This window comes from Cricetulus griseus, chromosome 7 (assembly GCF_003668045.3).
Source record: "Cricetulus griseus strain 17A/GY chromosome 7, alternate assembly CriGri-PICRH-1.0, whole genome shotgun sequence".
NCBI classification, from domain to species: Eukaryota; Metazoa; Chordata; class Mammalia; order Rodentia; family Cricetidae; genus Cricetulus; species Cricetulus griseus.
Window position 1 is genome coordinate 65,806,739 of NC_048600.1, and position 25,682 is coordinate 65,832,420.

The 25,682-nt window shown below is 47.7% G+C and overlaps 1 protein-coding gene across 1 annotated transcript in view; it reads left to right on the plus strand.

The window, feature by feature from the left end:
- The window catches only part of Col23a1 (collagen type XXIII alpha 1 chain), a 287,845-nt gene that overhangs the window by 241,271 nt on the left and 20,892 nt on the right, over positions 1-25,682 (plus strand). Inside the window, 3 exon segments of the mRNA XM_035448111.1 lie at positions 16,427-16,453; positions 17,754-17,780; positions 19,390-19,416. Coding sequence (XP_035304002.1) covers positions 16,427-16,453; positions 17,754-17,780; positions 19,390-19,416 — 81 coding nt within the window.

The following is a 25,682-nucleotide window of genomic DNA, read 5'->3' on the forward strand; positions in this document are numbered from 1 at the left end:
CCCAGGGCTTCATGCATAATAGACAACTGCCGTACCATTGAGCCACAGCCCCATCCCAACATAAAGCTCATGTGTGCACACATACCTGCACAGGCTCACTCACCCTGCGTCAACATGTAGAGGCCAGAGATGGATTTCTGTTGTCTTCCCAATCAGTTCTACTGTACCCCCCCCAAAAAAAAATTATTTTTGAGACAGAGTCTCTCAATGAACCTAGAACTCTCCATTTTGGCTGGATTGTCTGGCCAGGAAACTCCAGGGATCTGCTTGTCTCTCCCCAACCCTCCAGGCCCCCAGTGCTGGCAATATCAATGCATGCCACCATGTCTGGCTTTCACTCAGGTGCTGCGGATCCAGACCCAGGTCCTCATGCTTTCCAATGAGTGCTTTACCTACTGAGCCATCGTCCAAGCCTGCCACAATAAGACTTTCAGGATGAGGACAGAGCTCCGCTTAGCTAGCACACATAAAGCTCTGGGTTCAATACCTCACACCCCATAAAACTTGGAGTGTTGATGCACACCTGTAATCCCAACTTTTGGGACATGGAGGCAAGCAGATCAGGAACTCAAAGTCATCTGTAGCTGCATATTGAAGTTGAGGTCAGCCTGGGCTACATGAAACTCTGGCTCTAAAACAATTAAGCATGATCTGAACAGATGGCTCGGCAGTTAAAAGTACTTGGGCTTGCTGAGGGCCCAGGTTTTGTTCCCAGCACCCATGGTGGCTCACAACCATGTTAACTCCAGATCCAGAGGATCCAATGCCCTCTTCTGACCTCCATGGACATCAGGCACCCATAAATGCATGCAGACAAAGCACTCATACACATAAAGTAAATCTAAAAAAAATTAAATATATAAATATTATTTAGAATAGGGCTGGAGAGATGGCTCAGCAGTTAAGAGCACTAGCTATTCTTCCAGAGATCCTGAGTTCAATTCCCAGCAACCATATGGTGGCTCACAACCACCTTGAATGAGATCTGGTGCCCTCTGCTGGCACGCAGGTGGAAGACTGTATACATAATAAATAAATAAAATCTTTTTAAAAATATATTATTTAGAATAGAAAAGAAGGGCTAGCAAAATGTCTCCGAGGCTAAAGACACTTGCAGTGCAAACCTGAATGCCAGAGTTGAATTCCCAGAATACCTGTGAAAGGTAGAATGAGAGAACCATCTCCACAAAGCTGTCTCCTGACTTCTACATACACACTGTGGTATGCATGCCTACACACATACACACATGGACACACACAAATAAATAAATAATGATGATGTAAAAAAAATATTTAATGAAGAAAACAATGAGGAAATCCTTCAAATCCTCTCAGCATACACCCAGCATTTGGATAGGAAGCCAGTATTGAGAATGATCCGTCTTAGGGTGTTTTCTGGCTGAATTTTAGTGTTGGAATTTTTTTGTTTGAGGGAATCTTAGAGGCTGTGTTCATTTTGTTGACAAACTTCAGGACCAGGGAGGATTTTCTTTTTCCCATTGAGTCAGAGTCTCAGGGGGAAGAAAGAACAAGACTAGACGGAGCAAGAGGCTGTGATGGGGGCCCTGGCCTGTGCTTTCTTCATTCATCCCTCTGCCCACCCTACCCCCAGATGAAACCAGATCCATATGCGCAGCCAGTAGGAGTGGCTGAGGGACAGGGGTTTGGCAGGGGCCACCCACATCTGTGAGGCAGGTTATGGACTCAAGGAGGTCAGAGCTGACAGGGCTCCGGGGTCACTGTCTCCATGCCCTTTCTGAACAGAGGCTGCCTGTCCTTCATGCCCCCAAGGGCTTGTTAACAGAACCTTATGGTTGCAATAAATGCATGTCGTATCTATTGTAAAACATTTGGAAAATAGAGAAAGGCACCAAAAAAAAGGAAAAAGCAATCGTCTCTCCTTCTACCACCCACAGACAATAAATCTCACTATTTTCATGTTGTTCTAGCTTTTTTTATAGGCAACTTTGTTCCTATACTTCCACCATAAAAACAAGGCTATAGGGACATGCTTCTCTCTTTCACTGGATTTATCAAGGCACACTCCCCATCATTAGAAACTCTTACAGTATGTAATGACTGCATAGTATCTGATCACATGTATAGTTTTATTTAGTCAATCTCCGAGTTATATTATTAATGGACAATTTTTCATCCTTACACTCAACATCCTGGGAGTAAGTGAAGACTTATTTCTGTGGTTATCTCCATAGAATAAATGCCTATAAGTCGAATTGTTGCACCAAAGGATTTGCACATGTTTAAGGCTTTTGATGTGCGTTGCCAAATTACCCTCTGGGAGGCTGCACTCATTTACATTCCCACCAACAGCGCACAAATGCCGCATGCTTCCCCAAACTCTGGCCAACTGTGGGTATTATCATACTTTTAATTTATTTCAATATGATAAGTTTTTAAATATATGTCTATGTGTCTTGTTTTAATTTAGGATGTATTTTCACTAGACGAAGTCTTAAAAGATGGGGCCTGTTTGTTAAAGTTTGTGTTGGCCTGCTACCTAGTGGTGAAGACTGGAATTGCAGGTGTAGAGTTTGAAACTAAAAGGCGCAGCCAGGGACAAGCAGTCTTCTTGCACTGATAGCAGCAGGGAGTTCTGAGCCCCAAGCATTGTGAATCATCAATGGGGGCTGCAGAGGAACTCCAGTCATGGCATTCCAGCATTTGGGGGAATTAATCAGTTTTTATGTGTTAAAGTGTTTTGGGCATCTCATTAATAGGAGGTTTGATATCATGCCTTGAGCTACACACAGGGAAGGCACAAAACCAAATCAAACCCAGTCACAATCTTCAGACAGCTGCAGGTGGGAGACAGTGATCATCTGGGCACAATGGAGTCATCCTGAAGGGTTTCTCACTTCCCTCTTTTCCTCTCTAAGATGTATGTAGCTTCTTAGGTGAAAATGGCTTGTCTGTCACGCAGGGTTTAATCTTGCCTCCACCTCTCACCCTTTGTACAAAAAACACAAGACTGGGCCTTCTATTCGCTTTAAACAAATCCTTGGTTTTCTTCTTTAGAGTTTTCATTTTCTTCACACTCGATGTTGAGCTTCCATGGCTTCCTGGCTTCCCACTTAACCTTCAGGAGGCGGTGTGAACAGTCCTGAATACAGTGAACTGTACGGGGGGGGGGATAGAGGAGGGTGCTGGGTGGGTGCAGAGATAGTTGTGTGATTTGGATCAAATAATCAAGGACAGGATAACATTCGGACTGAGACTTCAATGATAAAATGCAGAGCTCTGTGAATACTCTCAGTGGAGGAAAATAGAGAAGGAGACAGGTCATGGAGTTTAGGGCAAGCTTCATAAGTGACGAGCCACCTGAGGCCAGGATGGGAGGAGGGAGAGAGGAAGTGGCAGGCAGGTGGTGGAAGGGGAAGAAGTGTCCAGGGGACTGGAGAGACTGCTCAACAGTTAATGGCTGCCCTTGGAAAGGACCTGGGGTCAGTTCCCAGAATCCTTATAAGGAGGCTCACAACCCCCTAACTCCAGCTTCAAGGCATCTGATGCCTTCTTCTGGTCTCCACAGGCTCATAACATGGTGCCACATAAACGCATGCAGGCACAAACACATGAATAACAAATCTTTTAAAAGGAGGGGTAGCGGTGGTGTCCAGGGGCTGCATGAAGTAGAAGCTTGTAGACTGGATGGAGAGGCTCAGTAAGGCAGTGGGAACCAAGGGGACAATGAAATCTCACTCTGTTTCTAGGAAACACTTGTCCCCAGAGACAGCTACCAAGATCCCTCCCAGCCCCGTGCCTCAGTTCAGTCACAGTGCATACTTGAAGCCATCAGAGTGCACCTGAAGCAACATTAACCTCTGGCCCCCACACGTGTACACACATATGCACACAAGTGAAAGACGAGAGATGGGGCGACCGAGTAGCTCACAGTTCTGGAGGCTCCAAGTCTAAGACTGGCACAGGGCCTTGGCTCAACTGCTCTTCCAGAGCTCACTGTGGCAAGCATGGGAGCCCGGCTGCCACCTCTATGGATCCTGCCAGGCTCTGCCGATCCTTGTTCTTCACCATCTCTTCTCTGCCTGGCTCTGCTTAGAAGTCAGCTCAGTCTGCACGCCTCTTCCAAACACTGAGTTCTCTTAGATTATTTAGCTTCTGCACAGCTCATGTTCCCTGTGCACTCAGGAGAGGGTGGGGGTCTCCATCTTCCACACCTACTGTTTGAGGGACAGTGTCCCATGCTGAGCAAGCATGGCCACTATGCACACAGAAAAAAGTCCTGAGAGAGCAGGCCACAGTGTGGCTCCACTGTCCAGAGACAGTAAATGTGAATGGTGGGCTGGGAAAAGAGTGATGCTGAGTGTAACACAAGCCAACCAGCTACTGTGCCAACCTTCCAGAGGAGACCAGTGCTCTACAAGTCCCTGAATAATTCTGGCAGGTCTCAGTGGGCTGTGCATCTCTGATCCAGAATCTGAAATGCACCCGTCAGAAGCGTGTAATGTCAACAGGATGCCACAAGTGGAAAATCCCACACCAGACCTGTGACAGTCACAGCACAAATGGGGAGATGGCTCAGTGGTCAAAATGCTTGTCTCAAGAGTGTGAGAACCAGAGTTCAGGTCCCCAGAACCCACATAAATGCCAGGTCTGTGTGATAGCACATGGTAAGTCTGCTGTAATCCTAAATTCAGAGGGTAGAGACAGGCTCACCAGGGCAGGCCACCTATTTGGACCAGCCATGTTGGTGAGCTCTGGGGTTTGCTTAAGAGGCTGCCTCAGTAAATAAAATGGAAGAGTGATTTAGAATGATTGATTCCTGACAGCAACCTCAGGCCTCTATACACACACACACACACACACACACACACACACACACACACACACACACACACACACACACACACACACACACGGTACATTGAAAATATTGCATCCAACCTCTAATCCCACTGTTTGGGAGGCTGAAGCAGGAAGATCATAAATTTGAGAGCAGCCTGGGCTACACAGAGAATTGCAGGCCAGCTTAGGCTATGAGACTCTATCTCAAAACACCAAAAACTAAATTATAAAAATAAAATGAGATTACCTTTGGACTCAATGTATAAAGTATATATGAGCCATGTGTGAATTTCACATTTAAGAGTCAATTTCCACCGGGCGTTGGTGGTGCACGCCTTTAATCCCAGCACTCGGGAGGCAGAGGCAGGCGGATCTCTGTGAGTTCGAGGCCAGCCTGGTCTCCAGAGCGAGTGCCAGGATAGGTTCCAAAGCTACAGAGAAACCCTGTCTCAAAAAAAAAAAAAAATCAATTCCCCTCCAAAGGCAAAGGCAGAGGCAGGTGGATCTCTGTGAGTTCAAGGCCAGCCTGAGCTACAGAACGAGTTCTGGGACAGGCTCCAAAGCTACAAAGAGAAATCCTGTCTCAGTTTAAAAAAAAAAAAAAAAGAATCGATTCCCATCCTAATCATATTCGGCAAATACTCTATGTAGCCCAGGCTAGCCTAGAATTTCCTGTGTAGCCAAGATGACCTTGAACTCCTGGTCTTCCTGCCTCCGTCTTCTAAGTGCTAGTATAACAGACATTTGCCACTGAGCCTGCCAGGAGTGTGTGTGTGTGTGTATTTGTGGTTGGCAGTACTAGAGGTTGAATTTAGATTTTTAATTGCACACTAGGCAAACAGTCTTCCACTGAGTGTACCTGCAGCCTCGGAGGCATTTCTGATGACCAGCATTTTAAAGATTTTCTCCCATCACATATTTTAAAGGTGTCCCCACTTCAGGGCAGGAGAGGGAGGAAACGAGCCTTACCAGGAGGAGGCTACAGTAGTTTACTGACAAAGACAGACTTAAGAACTGAGGAATAAGACTTGCTGAAAAGTGAGGCCTGGGTGAAAACCTTAGGTTAGAATCTGGGGCTGGCAAGATGGCTCAGCAGCTAAAGGTGCCACCAGGCCTGACCACCTGAGTTCCATCCCCAGGACCCACATGGTAGAAGGGGAGAACTGATTCCTGGGAGTTGTCCTCTGACCTCCACACAAGCACCATGGCACTCTCACCCACACAACACCCAATAAATAAATACAACAGCAAGGTTCGATGAGGAATCACATTATCACAGGACATGGGGCAGACCTCACTGGAATTCGAATCCCCCACTCAGGCATCTCCAGCACTAAGCACCACCCACAGCCCTCGCCTGGTTAAACTCGTGGTACCCAGGGAAGCGGGGCCTGCAAAGTCTCCAACATCAGTCATGGGGCATCGACAACCGAGGTCCCAGAGGACAGTGTAAGCTCGGGGCAGAAATGTGGTCTGCGAGACAGGGCCCCGGCCTGGGACCAATTTCAAAATGAATAACTCAGTTGGACTGTTTGGAATTAATCAAGCGAACAAAAAAGAACCACGAACGCCACACACTCATATGCTTTCTTACACTCTCCTAGTTCAAAAACAGCTTTGATTGTAAAAATGTAATTAGTTAAATGATCCATCTGTAATACCCCCAAATTCAAGTGCTTTTTTAAATTTTAACATCCTCCGGCTCATTCACATCTGACCCCTGCAGGGCAGGTCCCAGCCCCCCCACCCCCCCTTGCAGATGATGGGCAGAGTGAGGAGGGGTGAAAGCAGACTTCCTGAGTCCCCCATAATAGTCCCCAGATTGGAACCTCAAAGACAGAGCCAGCTGGGCCTGCAGTGGAGGGCCTCCACACTGGCTTCCTCCCCAGCCTTCTCCCCTGAGGCAAAACAAAACAGGTACTTCTGGAGTCCAGCCATTGTCTTGGTCTAGCTCTGCACTCCTCAGTTTCCCATGAATGTCTCATGTGAGGCAGTCAAGAAATGGGATATGGCCACTTCCAGCCAGGAGGCTCCTGTGTTCAGGTTCCAGGAGCCACACACACCCTCTCCCATGTCTGCGTCTTCCTGCCCACATGTCACTCCAGAAGAGGACAAAGCACTGTGAGAGTCCAGGCAGAGGACGGTGGCTCTGCACGTTGCCAGTAATCAGTCACAGAGTGGTACCTGAGGCTGGTTGGCACCCATCTTACTTCACCACACACAGCCTACTGCATGGAGGAGTGAGTTCACAGACATGGACTGGGCCAGCGACCCACGTTCAGGTCTCCCCAGGAAAGACTGGAGAGAAGAGAGGAATAGGGTAGGAAGCTATTCCTGCAGCTCCCATGACTTGAGAAAGTGTGAACTATGGGTCCCCATAGACTATGACCTCAGGCATACCCCAAACCCTCTGAGCTGTGTTCCTGGCATCCCCAGTAGCAGCTAAGAAATCCAAGTAGATGACTCCTGGAAGCCCCGGGGCTGGGCATTCGCACTGGGTTCAGTGAATAACAGTTCCTGTCATTCCATGGTCACTCAGTCCAGCAGCAGGTAACCCTTAAGGCTAGCAGAGTTTTGCATGGGTAAGCACCCTAAGTGCAGAGTGTCCTGGCTGGCCTCCCATGCTGTGACACCATGGCAGGAGTTGGCTGGAACCAGCAGAGAGCAGATCAAGGTCGCCCTCTAGTGCTCACAGATCAGACACCAGTGCTGGTGGATATTTGTTCACGGAATCACTGTCATTGTGTCAGAACATTGTTCAACAAATGTTAATTGTGTTCTCAGCTCAGGGCTCTTTGGCATTTCAGATGTAGTAGCAAGAAATGCATCCCAAGGTCCTCACCTCCGGGGCGCCTATGACTACTTGATAGAAAGATCCACATTCGCCGAAGCTCCAGCTTTACCGTTAGACTAAGGTCAGTGCCAAGAGGGTTCAAGTAACTGTGAGCACGGCAGGGATCAAGGCTGCTGCCTGGAGGAATGGAGGTGTGGCCTAAGAACAAAAAGTCTAGTGGGGGCCGGGAATGTAGTTCACTTGGTAGTTTGCCTAACATAAACCAAGCCTTGGGTTCGATCCCTGCACCACATAAGAAACAGGCATGATGGTGACAGACAACAATCCCAGCTCAAGAAGTAAAGGAAAGAGGATCAAGAGTTCAGTGTCATCCTTGTCTACGTGATGAGTTCAAAGCCAGCCTGAGCTATATGAGATCCTTTCTCACTACTAGCAAATGCCTTTAATCCCAACACTGAGTAAGCAGATCTCTGAGTCCGAGGGCCACTCTAGTCTACGGAGTGAGTCCCAGGCCAGCCAGGGCTACATAGTGAGATCCCATTTCAAAGAAAAAGAAAAACCAAAACACAGCAAAAACCAGATAGGTGCTGGCAAATGGGGAGGCGCAGCACCCCCACCCCCAATCCTCCCACCCCCACTCCCATCACCACCACGCCCAGCGTGTGCTCGGGCACAGGGCCAGGCTGATGAGGAGCAAGCAGCTGCAGCAGCTAACCTCATTGGGGGGTCAACTGCTTCCTTCCTCTGATGTCCAAGACCCAGGGGAGCCATCCTACCCATGCCACTTCCCTATCCCAAAGAAGGACATGGGCATCCAAGCAAGATGGGCAGCTCACTCTTGAGGCCTAAGGGCGGGGGCATGGCCAGCATGCCTTCCTCTGTTCCCTGTCTGTTTGGGGAGTTAGGGGTGGAAGATAGTGGAGGCTGGTCTGGGAAGGAAGCGAGTCGTGCTCGGGAGTGTAGACAGACCAGAGAGACAGTTCAGCTCCTGAAAGGTGAGCTGATAAGAAAATTTTAAAAATAAACTGCCAGCAAGAAAGTTTAGACAACTGGGAGGGGGCTGGGCAGACTGGGGACATGTAAATGGGGTCCTGCAGATCGGTCCACACAGCACAACTCTCAGCATTTTCCGGTGTTTCAAGAAAAGCTGGGAATCCGTTTCTGATGGTGATGTTACGTTCTCTGCCTATCCAGTCTATGGAAATCAAGGAAGGTACACGCTGCTGCTCCAGATAGAAGAGCTGGAGGGCATCTTGGTGGTATATTGCCTCATGCTGGATTCTACCTCCAGTGCATAAAAGAGAGGAGAGGCATCTAGGAAATCATGTGTGAGCAGATATGGGAAGACATAGCAAGTACCCATCAGGCCAAGGGCAAAGCAGGGGCTTGACCTGGATAAGGTCTAGGGACTTTGCTGGTGAACAAGGAGAGAGAACATCCACAGCTTCTGTCAGGCGTGAGCTGTCTCTGTCACTGGTCCCTGAGTCCCCCAAGGGGCTGGAGCCACACAGTGGTCTGCTTGGTGCTGAAAGAGTACCCCAGCCTGTCTGCTGTGTCTAGTGTTTCCCAGCACACAAGCATCTCAGACAGACACAGCCTAACTCCCCACTCCCATACCCCATACCCCCACAGCCACTGGAAATCAAGGCCCTTTATCCCTTCCTCCCCAAAAAGGGGCAATTTTTCCTGATACCTGACAAGGTAATCATGTTTCTCCCCACCAAATACCAGTAATGGGTGAATAAGTAATTTAAGCAGATATTTGGGATCAGTTCAAAGGCTTAGTCCTTTAAATACCACCTCTTCCAGCCATGGTGTGTGATGGAGACGTAGATGTAATTGCTTCCAGCCAACCCAGGCCACTCACTGAGCAAACCCTCTCCACCAAATAGAAGCCAGCTGCCTCCATGGCTCAGTGTCTCACAGCTGAACGAGACCTAGGCCAAGGGTTGCACGCCCATGCCCCTACAGAGCTGGCAGGTCACTGTCTCAGGCAGCCAGCGGATGTGAAGCAGGAGAGAATGCAGCAAGGGTGCTGGGGCCATGGCCAGCTGAGAAGGCAGTATAGTCCTGGGCAGGCAAGATCAGTCCCAGGGCTGGGAGGTCTTCCTACTTCTCAAGACAACTCCAAACTCCTCACAGTGAAGTGAGTTGTCAAGTTGGTTTTTTGTTTTGTTTTGTTTTCAACATGGCTGCTAATTTGGTTGGTTTGAGTTTTTTTGTGGTGGTGGTGGGTTTTGTTTTATTTTTTAGCGTCATGGTTGTTACTTGACAAAGCTTCTAGCTCTTGACATTGCACAATGACATCATCATCTGTATATCTAACATTGTGTATGAGAGAGAGAGAGAGAGAGAGAGAGAGAGAGAGAGAGAGAGAGAGAGAGAGACTGTGCATACCACAGTCTACATGTGGAGATCAAAGGACAGTTTGAGGTAGCCGGTTCTCTCCTTGCACCATGTGGGTCTCAGGGATTGAATTGGTGTTGTCAGCCTCAACAGTGAGTGCCTTTACCCTCGGAGTCACCCCACAAGCCATCATCTGCACATCTAATACAAAGTTCACACTTGAGAATGTGTGACCAAACATTGCCCCCAAAAAATATGAATAAATAACATTTTAAGTAACCTTACAATTTGATGTTGGGCACATTCATAGCCATCCTCTGCCACGTGCAGCTTGGACACACCTGTGAGTCTACAGCTTGCTGTGATTCGGGGTACAGAGGCTACCCTGCAAAGCACCCAGACCTAGGGTCTCTGGAAAGAGCAGCAGTCCACTAGCAGGGCACAAGCCACAGCTCCACAGCTGGCCCCTTCTTCCCTTGCCCGAGGGTAGGGAACTCAAGTTTGGGAAATTGTTAAAACCTAGACTGGAACTGCAGTCCATGTGTACGCAAACAGCCAGGCCTGAGAAATCAGAACCATATGGAGCTGACCTGCCTGGAGGGGGCTGCCCCTACTCCCACCCACTGGCCAGCCCTGGTGAAGGCTGGGACAAGGCTCATGGAGCCTTCATGGACACTTCCCGGGCTGGGACCTCAGACCCCACCAGCCTTGTAATTTGATGAATCGTCAACATCTGGGGCTTAATTACTAGGCCCTGAACTGATAATCCTGGTAAGCTCCCTCATCCAGGGGCCCTGTCCCAATGCATTTTGAGGGCTCCACTTCCCCAGCAGGAGCTGTCAACATTAATTACAGTAAGAAAGCAAGACAGTCTCCCAGATCTAGTTGGGTGGAATGGTTCTATATGCATCTAAACATTGCCAGTTTGTTGGTTTGGTTCTTTCCTGCCCATCTCAGGGAAAGTGAACCACAATAAGAAGGACCCAACTCAATCTATACATAGTGATGCACACCTGGAATCCTCGCAGTGGGAGGTGGAAGCAGGAGCATCAGGAGTTCAAGGTCAACTATAGGAGGCTCTGCCCAAGGGGAAGAAATAATAAAAACAGGCTAGAGAGATGGTTCCATGAGTACAGGCACTTGCTGTCAAGCCTGATGACCAGAGTCCAATCCCCAAAACTCACAAAGTGGGAGGAAACAAGTGATGCCCAGAAATTGACCTCTGACCTCCACATGCATGCATACACACTCACACAAATAAATAAATGCATTTTTAAAAACTAAGACTGGAGAGATGGCTCAATAGTTAAGAATAGCACTGGCTGCTCTTTCAGAGGTCCTGAGTTCAAGTCCCAGAAAAAACACGGTGGCTCACAACCACCTATAATGAGATCTGGTACCCTCTTCTGGTCTACAGGCATACATGCAGGCAGAACACTGTATACATAATAAATAAATCTTAAAAAGAAGAAAACTAAGAAGGACCAACTCCCAGATAACCTCCATCCCCACTGCCTTCACCCTTGCCCTAGTGAAGACACAGAAAGTATCAGAGCCACCCCTTGCCATTCCCAACATGAAGCAGGCAGTTCCCGCAGCTTTCAGTGGTTAATCGTCTTGAGGCCCCCAGCGATGGAGCCTCCAGACCCCACAACCCAGACATACTTTGTCAGAAACCCTCTTTCTGGGGGCCGCAGAGATGGCTCAGTGGTTAAGAGTACTGGCTATTCTTCCAGAGGAACCAGGTTTAATTCCCAGCACCCTCATGGCAGCTTGCAACTATCTGTAATTCCAGTTCCAGGGCACCCGACACCCTCACACAGATATGCATGCAAGAAAAACACCAATGCATATAAAATAAAAATAAGCAAATTATTTTTAAAAAGAAAGAAAGAAACCCTCTTGCCATACTTGTTCTCAGTTCTCAAAAGATGGCTCCAAGGACCCCTAATTAGAAACATCCCAATGGAGCAGTGAAAGAAAGAGCCACGCTGTAACCCCAGCTTCAAGGGATCCAACGTCCTCTTCTGGCCTCTGTTGGTACACATACACATAATTAAAAATAAAATAAGTTATTTTTTATGAACGGACCTCCTATTATTTATTTGTTTATTTATTTATGTGTTTTGCCTGTATGCATGCATGTGTACCACATGCCTGCCTGGTGCCCATGGAGACCAGAGGGCATCAGATCTCTGGAACTGAACTGGAGTTACCAAGGGTTGTGAACCATCATGTAGGTTCTGGGAACCAAACCCAGGTTCCCTGCAACATCAGCAAGTGCTCTTAACCACTGAGCCATCTTTCCAGCCCCAAATAATTTTTTAAAGGGTGACAGGAGTCATGGCTCACATCTTTAATCCTAGCATTTTGGAAGCAGAAGCAAGTGGATCTCTGAATCTGAGGCCAACCTGGTCTGCAGTAGTGAGTTCCAGGCCAGCCAGGGCTATAATGTGAGACCTTGAATTTAAAAAAAAAAAAAAAAAAAAAGTCAGTAGGTGACACAGCCTACTCACTCAGAAAGTCACATGAAGTTCACTCCCAGCACTGCCTCTTCCAGGGCCAATTCAAACACCGATTCCCTGTTAGCTAGCCTGTAGCTATCCCCTGTCTTGCATTGATCTAGGAGAGGAAGAAAAAAGGGAGGCTGACCTGGGACTCAACTTGAACTTGTTACTTAAGAGAACAGCATGCCTTACAGATAAGCTGAAGCCCTGGCTGTCCTGGCCACTGAGTGAGGCAGGAGACTAAACCTGCCTGGGGCTTTGCTTTCAATTCTTGTGCAGCCTGCGGTTTTATTTGCTTCTCGAACATCCAGAAACATCCGGAAGCCAGCTGATCTCCTCAAGGAAAAGAGACTTCAAGCAGAACTGAAACTTGTAAACAGCTGTGGGGTTTCACGGAGGGCAGAAGGTGTTGAAAACCTCTGGTGGATCCTATGGCTTTGATCAAGAAAGAGGGGGGTTCCCACAGGCAGGGTTGCAGGGGTCGGAGGAGAAATTTGAACCCAGGCCAAGCGAGGCACAAGCTACTTTACTCCTTGGTGTTTCTTGCAGGAAATTCAAGAAGGTCGGGAGTAGCTGATTGTTGGTTCCCCGTTGTCTGGGACAGGGGTGGGTGAATTGCCTTGATGGGAGAGATACCCAGCCCTAATCCTGCCACCAAAGTGTGCATACAGTCAATCTGGGGCTCTGTCCTTCCAGTCTGCCTGCACTCTGTCCTACCTTCACTAGCCTGACCACACAACAGCCAGATTTGTTCTGGAATTAACCAGTTTGTCTCCTAGCTCTTCCTAAAGCCAGGCTTAAGCCCTTTTCCAGCCCAAGGGAATGCCTACTTTGTAAACAGTCCATATAGCCTCATACCTGTGTTGTTATGCTTAGTCTCAACCAGGCCCTGAGATGGGAGGCAGGGGCTCCCATGAAACTGGAAACCCACAAACTAGAAAATGATTTGGACAAACCTTATGGGAAAGAAGCATGCTTCACAGAGTGAAACTAAGTGTTTCTCGAGCTCCCTGGACTGTAGAATCTCTCCGTGGACAAGTCTACAGGACAGTGGACCGTGGGGCATCAGTCTGAGGGAGGTAGAGGAGGCTGAGTAGTTTCCAGCCTAGGAAGTTTCACAGCTCAGAGCAACTCAGTCCCCCCCACCCCCTTCCCACGTCTGCCCCAGGACAGAAGGGACATCCGAAGCGCATCATCATGGCAGGCAGGTCCATCTGACTACAAAATGGGATGTCCCTTCCTTTACCTATCTCTCAGCCCCACTCCTCAGTGGCCACCGACTCCCAGTAACCACCCTCACTCAGCAGTCTCTTGGAGACCCACCCACTCACCCGGAAGGGGCATTAACTCAGAGGCCTGGGGACACCTTTCTTACCCCAGTCTCATCAGAGATGAGCCCAGAACCACCTCTGCCGGTCATGGCCCTGGGTCAGCTCTGTCCCTAGCACTCCCTGTTTCCACCTTAGTTGAACCCTTCTCTGCCCGCATCCAAACTAGTTCCGAATCCCCAGGTAGTATTTCCCCAGCTAGTTCTCCCTAACCATTTCCACTACCCGAAACCCAAAGCTGAACTTGCCCCCTTCTTGGCTGTGATGTGCCAGGACTCGTTTATTATTCTGTCCCATTTCTCCTTCCTCCCTCATGTGACAGGTTGACACCCCTCATCTACAAATCTGAAGTGCTCCAAAGTCGGAAACTTTTTGAGTGTCAGCATAAAACGCCAACTGGAAAATTCTACAGCATGACATTGTGCTTAACAGACAGAATCATTAATATCATGCAAAATTGCCTTCAAGATAGGTGGATAATATGCAAATAAAATATATGAAATGCATTTTGTGTTTACACTTGGGACCGTCTCTAATATATCTCATTATGTAAATGCAAATATTACAAAATGCAAAAAAGAAAATTCCAAAATACATGTATCCCAAGCCTTTTTAGATGAAGAATACTCAACCTGTATTTGCATATGTATGATGATGGGACCCAAGTCTAAACACAAAACCCCTGACGTGTCAAATATACCTTCTACTCAGAAACTGCTGCTAATGAACTAAGTCAAATAATTGTGGGCATGAAGCAAAGTTTCACCACTTGAAAGAGTCTACATGGGCATTGTGTTGCTACTTGAAATTTCAGATTTTGAATCAGGGTCCAGTGTAGCTTAGGCTGGCCTTGAACTCACTATGCAGTTGAAGATAACCTTGAACTTACATATCCTCTTGCCTCCACTTTCTGAAGGCTGGGATTTCAGGTGTGCCTGGTTTTTATGTGGTATTGGGGATTGAACTCAGAGCTTTGTGCATGCTTGGCAAATACTCTACCATCTGAGCTGCAGTCACAGCCTGAAGCTCAGGTTTTCTGATGAGGAATGTTTGACCCAAGCATGCCCTGGCCACATGTTCAATGTCAGGCCTCACTCGTGTGCTTGAGAGAAGAAACTTTCTTTTTGGCTGTTGTAGAACTTGTGTAGAACACACATTAACCATGTGTCACATGCAACCATCAGACTATATTGTCAGGAACAGGGACAGATGACCGGACTCTAGGATGTTGAGAAACCTGGAAGGTTTCATGGGAAAGGAGTGACCAAGCTAGAGAGAGTGGTGTCACACCTTTAATCTCAGTAGAGGCAGAGGCAGGCGGACCTCTGAGTTTGAGGCAGGCCTGGTCTACAGAGCCAGTTCCAGGGTACCCTGTCTCAAAAAACAAAAACAAACAAATAGGATGGAGAGAGGGTTCAGCCATTAATTGCATTGACAGCTCTTCCAGAGGTCATGAGTTCAATTCCCAGTAACCACATGGTGGGTCATAACCATCTATAATGGAACCTGATGCCCTCTTTCTGGCATGCAGGTATACATGCAGATAGGATAGCAAATACATAAAATAAGTAAATCTTAAGAAAAAAAGAAGGATATGCAGAGAGAAGAAGGTGAGCCAGGCAGCAGGGACGATATGGGCAAAGACTCAGAAGTGTGGGGCTGCAGGCAATGCTCCTGGGGTCAAAGGTGAAGTACACGTTAAACTGAAACATTTCTTATATAAAAAAAGGTAATATACATGTGGGGATTCAGGGACAATAGAATGAAGACAGGGGCTTGCAGTGACCAAGCAACTCTGGTCTGCAGAATCTCCACATGGTGTATCCTTCTAGCCCTAGAGGGAGACAGGATGAGACATGTTCAGTGGACAGGGGAATAGACAGGCAAAGAGTGTCCCTTAGGGTCAGTGGCCCTCTTCAGACACCACAGAGGCCTGGTGGTCCTAAGATACCCTACTCTCAGCCCTGGCCCCAGTATCGTCTAGTTTCTCTCAGCCCTCACTGTCACATGTCACAGCAGAATACTGTCTTCCAGGGTCATCCAGTCTACGTGGCAGCTACTTAAGTCAAGCTGGCTTAAGGGAAACCCAAGTGTACAAAAGTGTGCAGGACCACAGCAGCAATATAGCTGCGAGTTCTCAGCGCTGTTCTTTCTCTCCGACTCTCAGCTCTGCTTTCTTCTCTGTGGCTCGCTCTTGCTCTCTCTCGCTCTCTCAAGACACATGGTGGGGCCAAGGAACCCTAGTTCAAACCTGTTGAAGGAAAAAAGCCCCCTTTCCCCTTAAGAGCACTGTTTGAAGTCCCAGGCATGATGCTCATGGATCAGCTTGCATTCTAGGCCTGCACCTGTCACCCTGACGAGAGCATGGTCATTGCCCACCCTCAACAGTCCCACCTAATGATGGGGAGAGGGCTTTAGAAAAGAACTGGGCTTCTGTTATCAGAGGAGGGGATTGTGACTACACTCAAATGCCCTCCCCCCATCCCCTACCCTGGCCACATGGGATGTACCCTGACCTCAGGGCTCAGGACAGGCTTTGCTTTCTTGTCACTATATAATACACTGGGGATCTAAGACATGGAAAGAATGTTCCTGTGTGTAACCCTTGCTCTCTCTCTCTCATGTTCCAGGGACCTCTGGGTCTGGACGGAAAGCCAGTAAGTCACCACAACAGTGCTAGATGGTCCCGGGGTAGGACTGCCACTGTGGGAGTGGAGTGACCATGGGACACCTGAGGGGATTGGGAAGTTAGTTCAGCAGCTAGACATAGTATAGCAAGACAAAGCCACTTGTCATGTGAGTTCAAATCCATCTCCACCATCTGCTGTTTGAGCAACCATGGAGATGCCCTTTCCCCTTCTTGCCTCTAAGCATCCTCTCCTAGGGGATGTTAGGGAGTTATGGAGAACCATGGGTAGCACAGTCTCCAGCATGTTGTCAGCCCTCAAAGTCTACAAGTCCATCCCAACAGGCCCTAGACACAGAATGTCTAATACATTCTCAAGACTTCCCTAATGGGCGTCAGGCTGAAAAGTTCTCAATACGGTTCCAGTAGCCCACGTTCCACAGGCACCCTCAGCAGGTGAACAAGGTGCACAAGGAAGTATAAGCACAATTAAATAAATAATAGGGTGTGGGCAAACAGGTAGGCAGATAGGTGTGCTGGTAGGTGGGTGGTGAATGGATGGATTAATGGATAGGTCAGATGGATGGGTGGTAGAAAGGACGGATAGATGGGTAGATAAGTGGATAAATGAGTGCATGGATGGGGTTGAGAAGATTGATAGGTAGGTAGGTGGATATATGGATGGATGGATGGATGGATGGATGGATGGATGGATGGATGGATGGATGGGTAAGCAAATGAGTGAATGCCTGGATAAATGAGTGGATGGGTAGGTGAGTAGGCTAATAGATGAGTGGATAGATGAATGGGACAGATGAATGAGTAAGTAAATGATGGGTAGATAAATGAATGAATGCATACATGAATGTGTGAATAGATGGGTAAATGAGTACTGTATGGATAAATGGGTGGGTGGCTGGGTGACCTATTGAAGGATAGATGGATGGAGCCTAAAATTTAAGGGGCTGCTGCTCTTAAAGGCAAGTATTCTGGAGACTATGGACAATGGCCTCCTTCCCTGCAGACAAAGCATGGAATATGTGTGCCCTCTAGGCAGGAAAACTAGTGTAGCACCCTTTTGCTATCCAGAGGATGCCTGTGGACCCTTGCTGCTGACCCCAAACCCTCACCTCCATCATGCTGAGGGCAGGTGTGGGAGCTTCCAGAGACAGGAAGGACAGTTTGACAGGCCTGTGCCGTGTTCCACTCAGATGCTCACAGTTCTGCTAGCCCCACACGTCCCTCTGCCCTCACAGCCATGGGTCAGCCAGAGTGGAGCCAGCCTAACTCACCTCACTCATGCCTGTTCTTTCTCTGTCTTTCTTGCTCAGGGACTTCCAGGCCCCAAGGGGGAAAAGGTAAGTGCAGCCGGTTGCTGTTTGGACACTGTGTACTGATGAAGGATGCCAGCAGCCAACTGTAAACCTCAGCTCCAGAGTGGAGAATTGAGCAAGTCAGCCCTCCACCCCCAAGCCTCCAATTCCCCATCTGTAGAGCGGAGCAAACAATGCCTAGCTCTAAAAAGGGCCACAAGCTCATATACCATATGCTGGGAGGATTGGATCTGGATTCTGGTGTCCCAGCAGAACAAAACAAACGTAGTTTGTGCAATCAGCTGGAGCCTAGAGAGCTTGGAATGTGAACTTCGGTGATGATGGATGGTGTATCTGTGGGGAAGACACCATTTTAGGGACACAAATGGCAAAGAGCTATCTTGACAGCCCTCATGAAGTAGATGGATGGATGGATGGATGGATGGATGGATGGATGGATGGATGGATGGATGGGTGGGTGGGTGTGTAGGTAGATGAGTGGAAAGATGAACGAGTTAGTAATTAAATGAGTAAACAGACAGATGGATATAACAATGGATGGCCCATCCACTGGTAGATGGAGCCTAGACTCCAAAGAGCCACTACCCTTGAGAGGACTGCATGCTTCTGCTTCTGGACACAAAATCTGACAGCTCGGCCGGGCAGTGGTGGCACACACCTTTAATCCCAGCACTTGGGAGGCAGAACTCTGTGAGTTCAAGGCCAGCCTGGTCTACAAAGTGAGTTCCAGGACAGTCAGGACTGTTTCACAGAGAAACCCTGTCTCAAAAATAAATAAATAAATAAATAAATCCTCTGACAGTTCTGGGCAATTACCCCTTTGGTACTTGGCATTAAACATAGGACCAACCAAGCTCCTTGGAAAGAAGCAGAAGACATGTGTGTGGACATGATGGTGGGATCTGGAGGAAGAGGTACCAGAGCAGAGCTCAGAGTGGCAGGGCCACTATGCCTTAGTGATGTGGCCACTCAGGGACAAACCAATCAGTGCCCCTCACTGAGAAAGCCATGGAAAGACACAGGACCTGGTGGCTCAGACTCTCCTCGAATTCCAGATCCACTACTGTGTGGTTTTGGCAAGTCGCCCAGATGCAAGGACCTCAGTTTGTCCATCTGTATCAAAGCGGCCTCACAGAGCTATGGGGAGGTCTCATGAGGTCATGGTCTGAACGGTCTTTGTTGGCGGGTGGATGAGACGCTGGTGCAACTGGTAGGTATTGTGATCATCTTCTTGGCAGGTTCTGGATGATGCTACCAAAGCCGTAGAAACAACTCTGGGACTGCATAAGCCATTTCAAAGATAATGACTTTATCTCTCCCTAGTCCAGGGTTCAAAAATTGCAATCGGACACAGTGGGAGCAGCTACCCACAGGCCACACTGTGTCTGAGATCTTGAATGTCTGGGGTGCAGCCATAGATGAGGAACTGCCTGGCTTCAATATGCTGGCTATGTGACCTTGGGCATATTACTTAGCCTCCTTGAGTCCCACTGTCCTCATTGGAAATGAAGATTTAAAATAAGACCTGCCTATTGTTTTCATTAGAATTTATGCCAAGCACATAGAGAATGTTCAAGACGAAATGTGGAGAATGTAATCAGTGGCCATTGATTTTCCTGTGTTTGGTTCCCAGGGTGCACCAGGAGACTTTGGCCCGAGGGTAAGAATGGAGCACGACCTCCCTCATCCACTACACATGGTTTGTTTAATATTGTTATAATAAGGCATTTCTAGCATTTCTTCGGGAGTCCCAGAACACCACAGCTTACCCCAGAAAAAAGGCGAGCGAGACAGCCCTTCCTCCCCACTTTTGTACCCCCCACCCCGTGGGAACCCCCAGGTATCCTCATCCCACTGAGGCTGTTACCTCCCACACAAATAACAGTTATCTGGCGGATATCCTGGTTGTCATGCTCGTCACCATGGTAACCAGACAGTGGGGTTAGCCCTGGTCCCAACCAGATGCCGACCATGTCACAAGACAGCTGACACTCAGGAAAAGTGAAGGTCCTGAGGTCAGCCCTGTCACCTCCCAGACTCACGACTTTAACAAGTCACTTTTCCCAGAGATTCAGACCCAGATTCCCACAGATTCAGCGCTATGAAGATTCATTATAACCATAAGTGTCAATAATTGACAGCAGCACTCAGCATGGGGACAGGAGACAGGTGCCCCTTCAGCCCACCTGTGTCCCCTGGGTCCAGGAACCAATAAGTGTTTGTAGTGAATCTTAGGTGGTCCCTAAAAGTGGGTCTTGGCTGAGGAGCACTTGAGTAGCCCTAGTCAAGCTGTCCTTACCATTTCTGAAATTTTCTGGGCAGAGTACCCTGACTGCAGGAACTAAGAGGTAGGCATTAGCTGCCCAGAGAAAGACTGGGTCACGTGGAAAAAGGTTTTGAGCCCCAGAACATATTGCACAAAGGTCACTCACTCACACCAACAGTCTGCCATCTTAGGGCGGGACTGGGTGGAGAAGGAGTGAGCTGCTTGGACCCAGAGCACACCATCTATGGCAGATGAAGAGAGGGAGGGAGAAAGGGCGGAACATACAGGCTGGGGCTTTGTGGTCAGGCTGGGCAAGTAAGACCCAGCTCTGCATATTCAAGGCTCAGAACCCAGGGTTTATAAAATGACAGCAGTGGGGTCCACAGGGTGTTGATGGCGATAACAAAAACTGGAACAGGCAGGGGCATGAGACAGACTAAGTTTTGATAGGCAGAGCTGTCTCTTGTTGGGCCACTGACAGAGGTCAGGACCAAAGCCACAGAGGTGGTGAGAGGTCTCTGAAGTCAAAGAAAGGATATTTGCATTACTCTGTGGCTGCTGGGGAAATACTGGTTTCAGATGGGATTTGTGAAAGTTAATCTTCCTGATAGGGTTGCCCATCCTGCAACAACCAGGATCCATCTGGTCCTAAGTTCACCAAATAGAGCATTTCTTCCAAAGTTCCTTGCCTTCCCAGGAATAGCCTGCCTCCTGTCATGGTATCCAGCCATCTAATAACTAACTCCCCTCCCCACAGAAAGGCTTTGTGGCTTGAAAGGACAATTCATCCTTCTTTCTCATGGTCCCTGGAGTTAACTAACATCTCTCTTATGGTTGCAGGCAGAGTGTTCTGGGGGCCCAGGTGATGATGCCCCCCCACAAGGTTATTGTTGATGTGTCTGTTCCCACTCAGCTAGGAAGCAGCCACGTGTGGCTTCCCATGCATCCTGGGGTTTCCTCCCAATTTGGCAGTGGGTTCTTAGGCTTCTGGGAGCAGCTTTCTAAGAAGCCAGAAGTAACTGCTACCACACCTGTTAGGAGCTCCACCCAGTATGGTCCTAGTATCACACTTACTGCATGCTACTCCTGTTCTGTTCTGTTCTGTTCTGTTTTCTGTTCTGTTGTTCTGTTTTCTGTCCTGTTCTGTTACAGGAGGTGGAGAAATGGGTATTGGTCTGTTCAGCATACCCAGCCACAGACTGTCTTTCTCTGGGCTGCATTAGGTGACTTTACCTTGCGATTTTTGCAGTCCTCTCCTACTTTCTGACCACACTACCTGTTTGCCATCTAGATGGTTTTCCCACGGCTCAACGCAGGTTTTATAAGTAGAGATCATCGTGGGTACAATCTCCATGTCCTCAAGGTAGATTAGCTGAGTGAGGGGGCCTGGCCTGCTAGTTTGCTGTGCTCCTCAACCCTTACTCATCCTATGTTTTCAGGGCCAGACCTCAGCCATCCAATCCTGGAGAGAGGGGGGAAATGGTTAGGGGAAGAAAATAAAGTGGTACACACCTTACTCCAAGTAGCAGGAGGCAGAGCAGGCAGTACTCTGTGAGTTCAAGGCCAGTCTGGTCTACATAGCAAGCTCTGAACAAGCCAGGGCTAGGTCTACGTAGTGAGACCTTGTCTCAAAAAAACAGAAACAAAAGCCTGTACAAGAGTCAAAACTCCTTTCTGTCTTGGTAAATTGAGTCCAAGCCAGGAGTGCCCAATCTGGAGCCTCAGAGCTATGAGCAAATGAACAGCAGGAGAGAGAATCGAATCCTTCTGGATTCAATACTGAATGAAATAGGAATGTCCACTCATCTTGCCTGAGATCAGATGACCTAATGGCAATACTAATTTGGGGTCTAGACTTATAGCTCTTTGATCAGGGCCCTGGCCATGCCATACTGAGCAGGAAACCTGAGTGGTAGCCATAGAGAGCTGCCAGACATTTATTGAGAAATTGAGTGTGACATGTAGTTTGCTAGAGAGGTGAGCTCTTTCCTGGTAAGGGGAGGAGACACAGATTGAAAATAATATCTGAAAAAGACCAGTTGCAGTTCTGGCCTGAGGTCCAAATCCCTAGAACTGAAACAATGTGCCCAGTGGGTATGGCAGCCCGCCTGTAATTCCTGCTTTCGAAGGCAGAGAAGATCCCCACGGCAAGCTGGCCAACAAGACTAGCCTCATCTACTGAGCTCTGGCTCTGACTGAGAGACCCTGAGGACTGTAAGGTGGAAGAGCTACTGAGGATGATTCCTGACATGGACCTCAAGCCTCCACAAGTACAAGTACACATACATATGCCTGCATACATATGTGTGCCCATGTATGCGAAAACACACACACACACACACACACACACACACACACACACACACACAATGGGAGGAAAAACTAAAAAGAGAAGCTGGAAAGATGGCTGATCGGTTAAGAGCACCGACTGCTCTTCCAGAGGAACCAGGTTCGATTCTCAGCACCCACATGGCAGCTCACAATCCTCTTTACCTCCAGTTCCATGGGATCTAATCCTGACCTCCATGGGCACCAGGTACACACAGTGCATAGACATATATGCAGGGGGTAAAACAACCATGAACACACATTAAATAAATGAAAATTAATTTAAAAAAATAAAGCTGGGCATGATAGTGCATGCCTTTAATCCCAGCACTCAGGGGGCATGGGTAGGTGGATCTATGTGAGTTCCAGGACAGCTAAGGCCACACAAAGAAACCCTGTCTAGAAAAAAAATTTTAAAAGACCAGTTGCCCTGGTAACAGAAGGCTCAGTTTTTCTTAGTTCAGTAACCCTAAATAAACAATTGCCTTCCCCCAGGCACTTCATCTGCATGGCGGGAGAGAGCTTGGTCTAGCCAGCTGTTCACAGAAGCTGCATTAGACCAGTTTCACTCTACAGTAAGCGCTTGCTGGATTCACATAAGGCTTCTTCCTTTCTTGGTTGCCAGAAAGTCAGGAAACACTGCGCCATGACCCATCACCTGTGCCAGTCACACTGTGGGCTTCCCTTCTTGCAGCATAGGCCATGAAGTGGGGGTTTGGCATGCCTGAGGTCTGACCTGGTACTAACATCGGTTAGACAGTCAGGGATTCTGTGTGACCTAAGACTGTGTGGCCCTTCATTGCCTGCTGCTGTCATTGTTGTTGTCTTTCTATTTTGCAACCACCGTAAATTCATTTGCACGTATAGTAAATAATTCCCTGTGTACCTTTCATGAGGTTGTACCTAAGGTGACATCGAGCACCACTGTGGTCCAACCTGTCAGTCTGGAAGCTGATGGTGAGTCAACCCACCAGCCTTACTCAAATTTCCTCAGTTTACACATGCTTGTGTGTACACCAGTGTCTGTGCTTGAACATGAGTGTGTGAGCGCTAATGTATGTGAGTGTATGTGTTTAACTGTGTGTGCATGAATGTGTGAGCGTGTGCAAATGAGTGTGTGTAAATGTGTGTGCTTGACTGTGTGTACATAAATGTGTGAACATGTGTGAATGAGTGTGTGTCAGAATGTGTGCTTGCCTGTGTGTGTGCGTGGGGTATATGTGTATGAGTGTGTGTGGATGTGTGTGCAGGTATTTTTTTCTTCTATGCAGTGTTACATATATGAACTCATGTAACCCACACAAAGATTCCTCATGCTCTCCTTTCCTACATAGGCTCGCCCCCCCCCATCCCTAGCCCCTGGCACATGTTCACACATTTATGTAACACAGTCATTTACGCACGCTCATACATTCATGCACACACAGTTAAACACATACACTCACATACATTAGCCCTCACACACTAATTTCCATCTCTTTAACTTTTCCATTCAAGAATATCAGGTGCTGGGCACACACCTTTAATCCCAGCACTCCGGAGGCAGAGGCAGGTGGGTCTCTGGGAGTTTGGGGCTAGCCTGGTCTACAAATCCAGTTCCAGAACAGCCAGAGCTGTTACACAGAGAAACCCTGTCTTGTAAAATAAAAATAAAATATCATATAGTGAAATCATTCAGGGTGTAATTTTTAGGATTTAATATTTTTATTTATATATGTGTGTGTGCCCATGTTATTGTAAGGTAGCATGTGCCTGCAGAGGCCAGAGGGTCTCAGAGGTTCTGGAAGTAGAGTTACAGACGGTTATGAAATGCCATGTGGGTGCTGGGAATTGAACCTTGGTCCTCTGGAAGAGCAGATAGTGTTCTTAACTGCTGAGCCATCTCTCTAGGTCCATGTATAACTTTTGAAGACTTTTTTTTCATTTAAGCATATTTTTCCTACAGTACACAATTTTTTTCATGAATCAGAAACCAATTTCTTCTTTTTTTCCCATGGGGTATGTTGTTTTAATTTTTGTTTTCCTTTGTTTTGGTTTGGAGTTTACAGTTTAGATTTGGTTGGTTGGTTGGTTGGTTGGTTGGTTGGTTGGTTGGTTTTTCAAGACAGTGTTTTTCTGTAGTTTTGGAGACTGTCTTGGAACTTATTCAGTAGACCAGGCTGGCCTTGAATTCACAGAGATCCGCCTGCCTCTGCCTCCCGAGTGCTGGGATTAAAGGCGTGCACCACCAACGCCCAACCAGCTTGGGGTTTTTTAATTATATGTATTTGTGTATAAGTGTGAGTGCATGCATGTAAATGTGTGTGTGCATGCATGTGAATGTGTGTGTGCATGCATGTGAATGTGTATGCATGCATGTAAAAGTATGTGCATGCATGTAAATGTGTGTGTGCATGCATTGTGTGTATGTAAATTGTGTGCATGCATGTAAATGTGTGTGTCTGCATATGTGTGTGTGCATGCATGTGAATGTGTGTGTCTGCATATGTGAGTGTGCATGCATGTGAATGTGTGTGCATGCATATGAATGTGTGTGTCTGCATATGTGTGTGTGCATGCATGTGAATGTGTGTGTCTGCATATGTGTGTGCATGCATGTGAATGTGTGTGTGCATGCATGTAAATGTGTGTGTCTGCATATGTGTGTGCGCATGCATGTGAATGTGTGTGTCTGCATATGTGTGTGTGCATGCATGTGAATGTGTGTGTCTGCATATGTGTGAGTGCATGCATATGAATGTGTGTGTCTGCATATGTGTGTGCATGCATATGAATGTGTGTGTCTGCATATGTGTGTGCATGCATGTGAATGTGTGTGTGCATGCATATGAATGTCTGTGTCTGCATATGTGTGTGTGCATGCATGTGAATGTGTGTATCTGCATATGTGTGTGTGCATGCATGTGAATGTGTGGACACACATCACATCACAGCACAAGCACTGAAGTCAGAGAACAACCTGGAAGAGTCACTTCCCACTGTGTGGGAGGAGATCAAACTAAGATCACCAGGCTCTGGCAGCAAGTGCTGGGGATAAAGGCATGTGCCACCACTGTCTGGCTCTATAACTCATTTTGTAATTCAGACTGGCCTTAAGTTTACAGCAATCCTCCTGTCTCAACCTCCCAAGTACTAGGCTTTGCCTGTTCCTTTTTTGCTTACTGCTGAGTGACATGCCATAATATGACACATAGCTCAGCATCTTGCCTATGGGAGGATATTTTGAAAGTTTCCATTTTGGGCAATTACAAAGAAAACTACTGCAAATGTCCATATGCAGTTGTGTGTGAGCATAAAATAAATGTCCACTCATGCACGCCTGCCACTTTTAA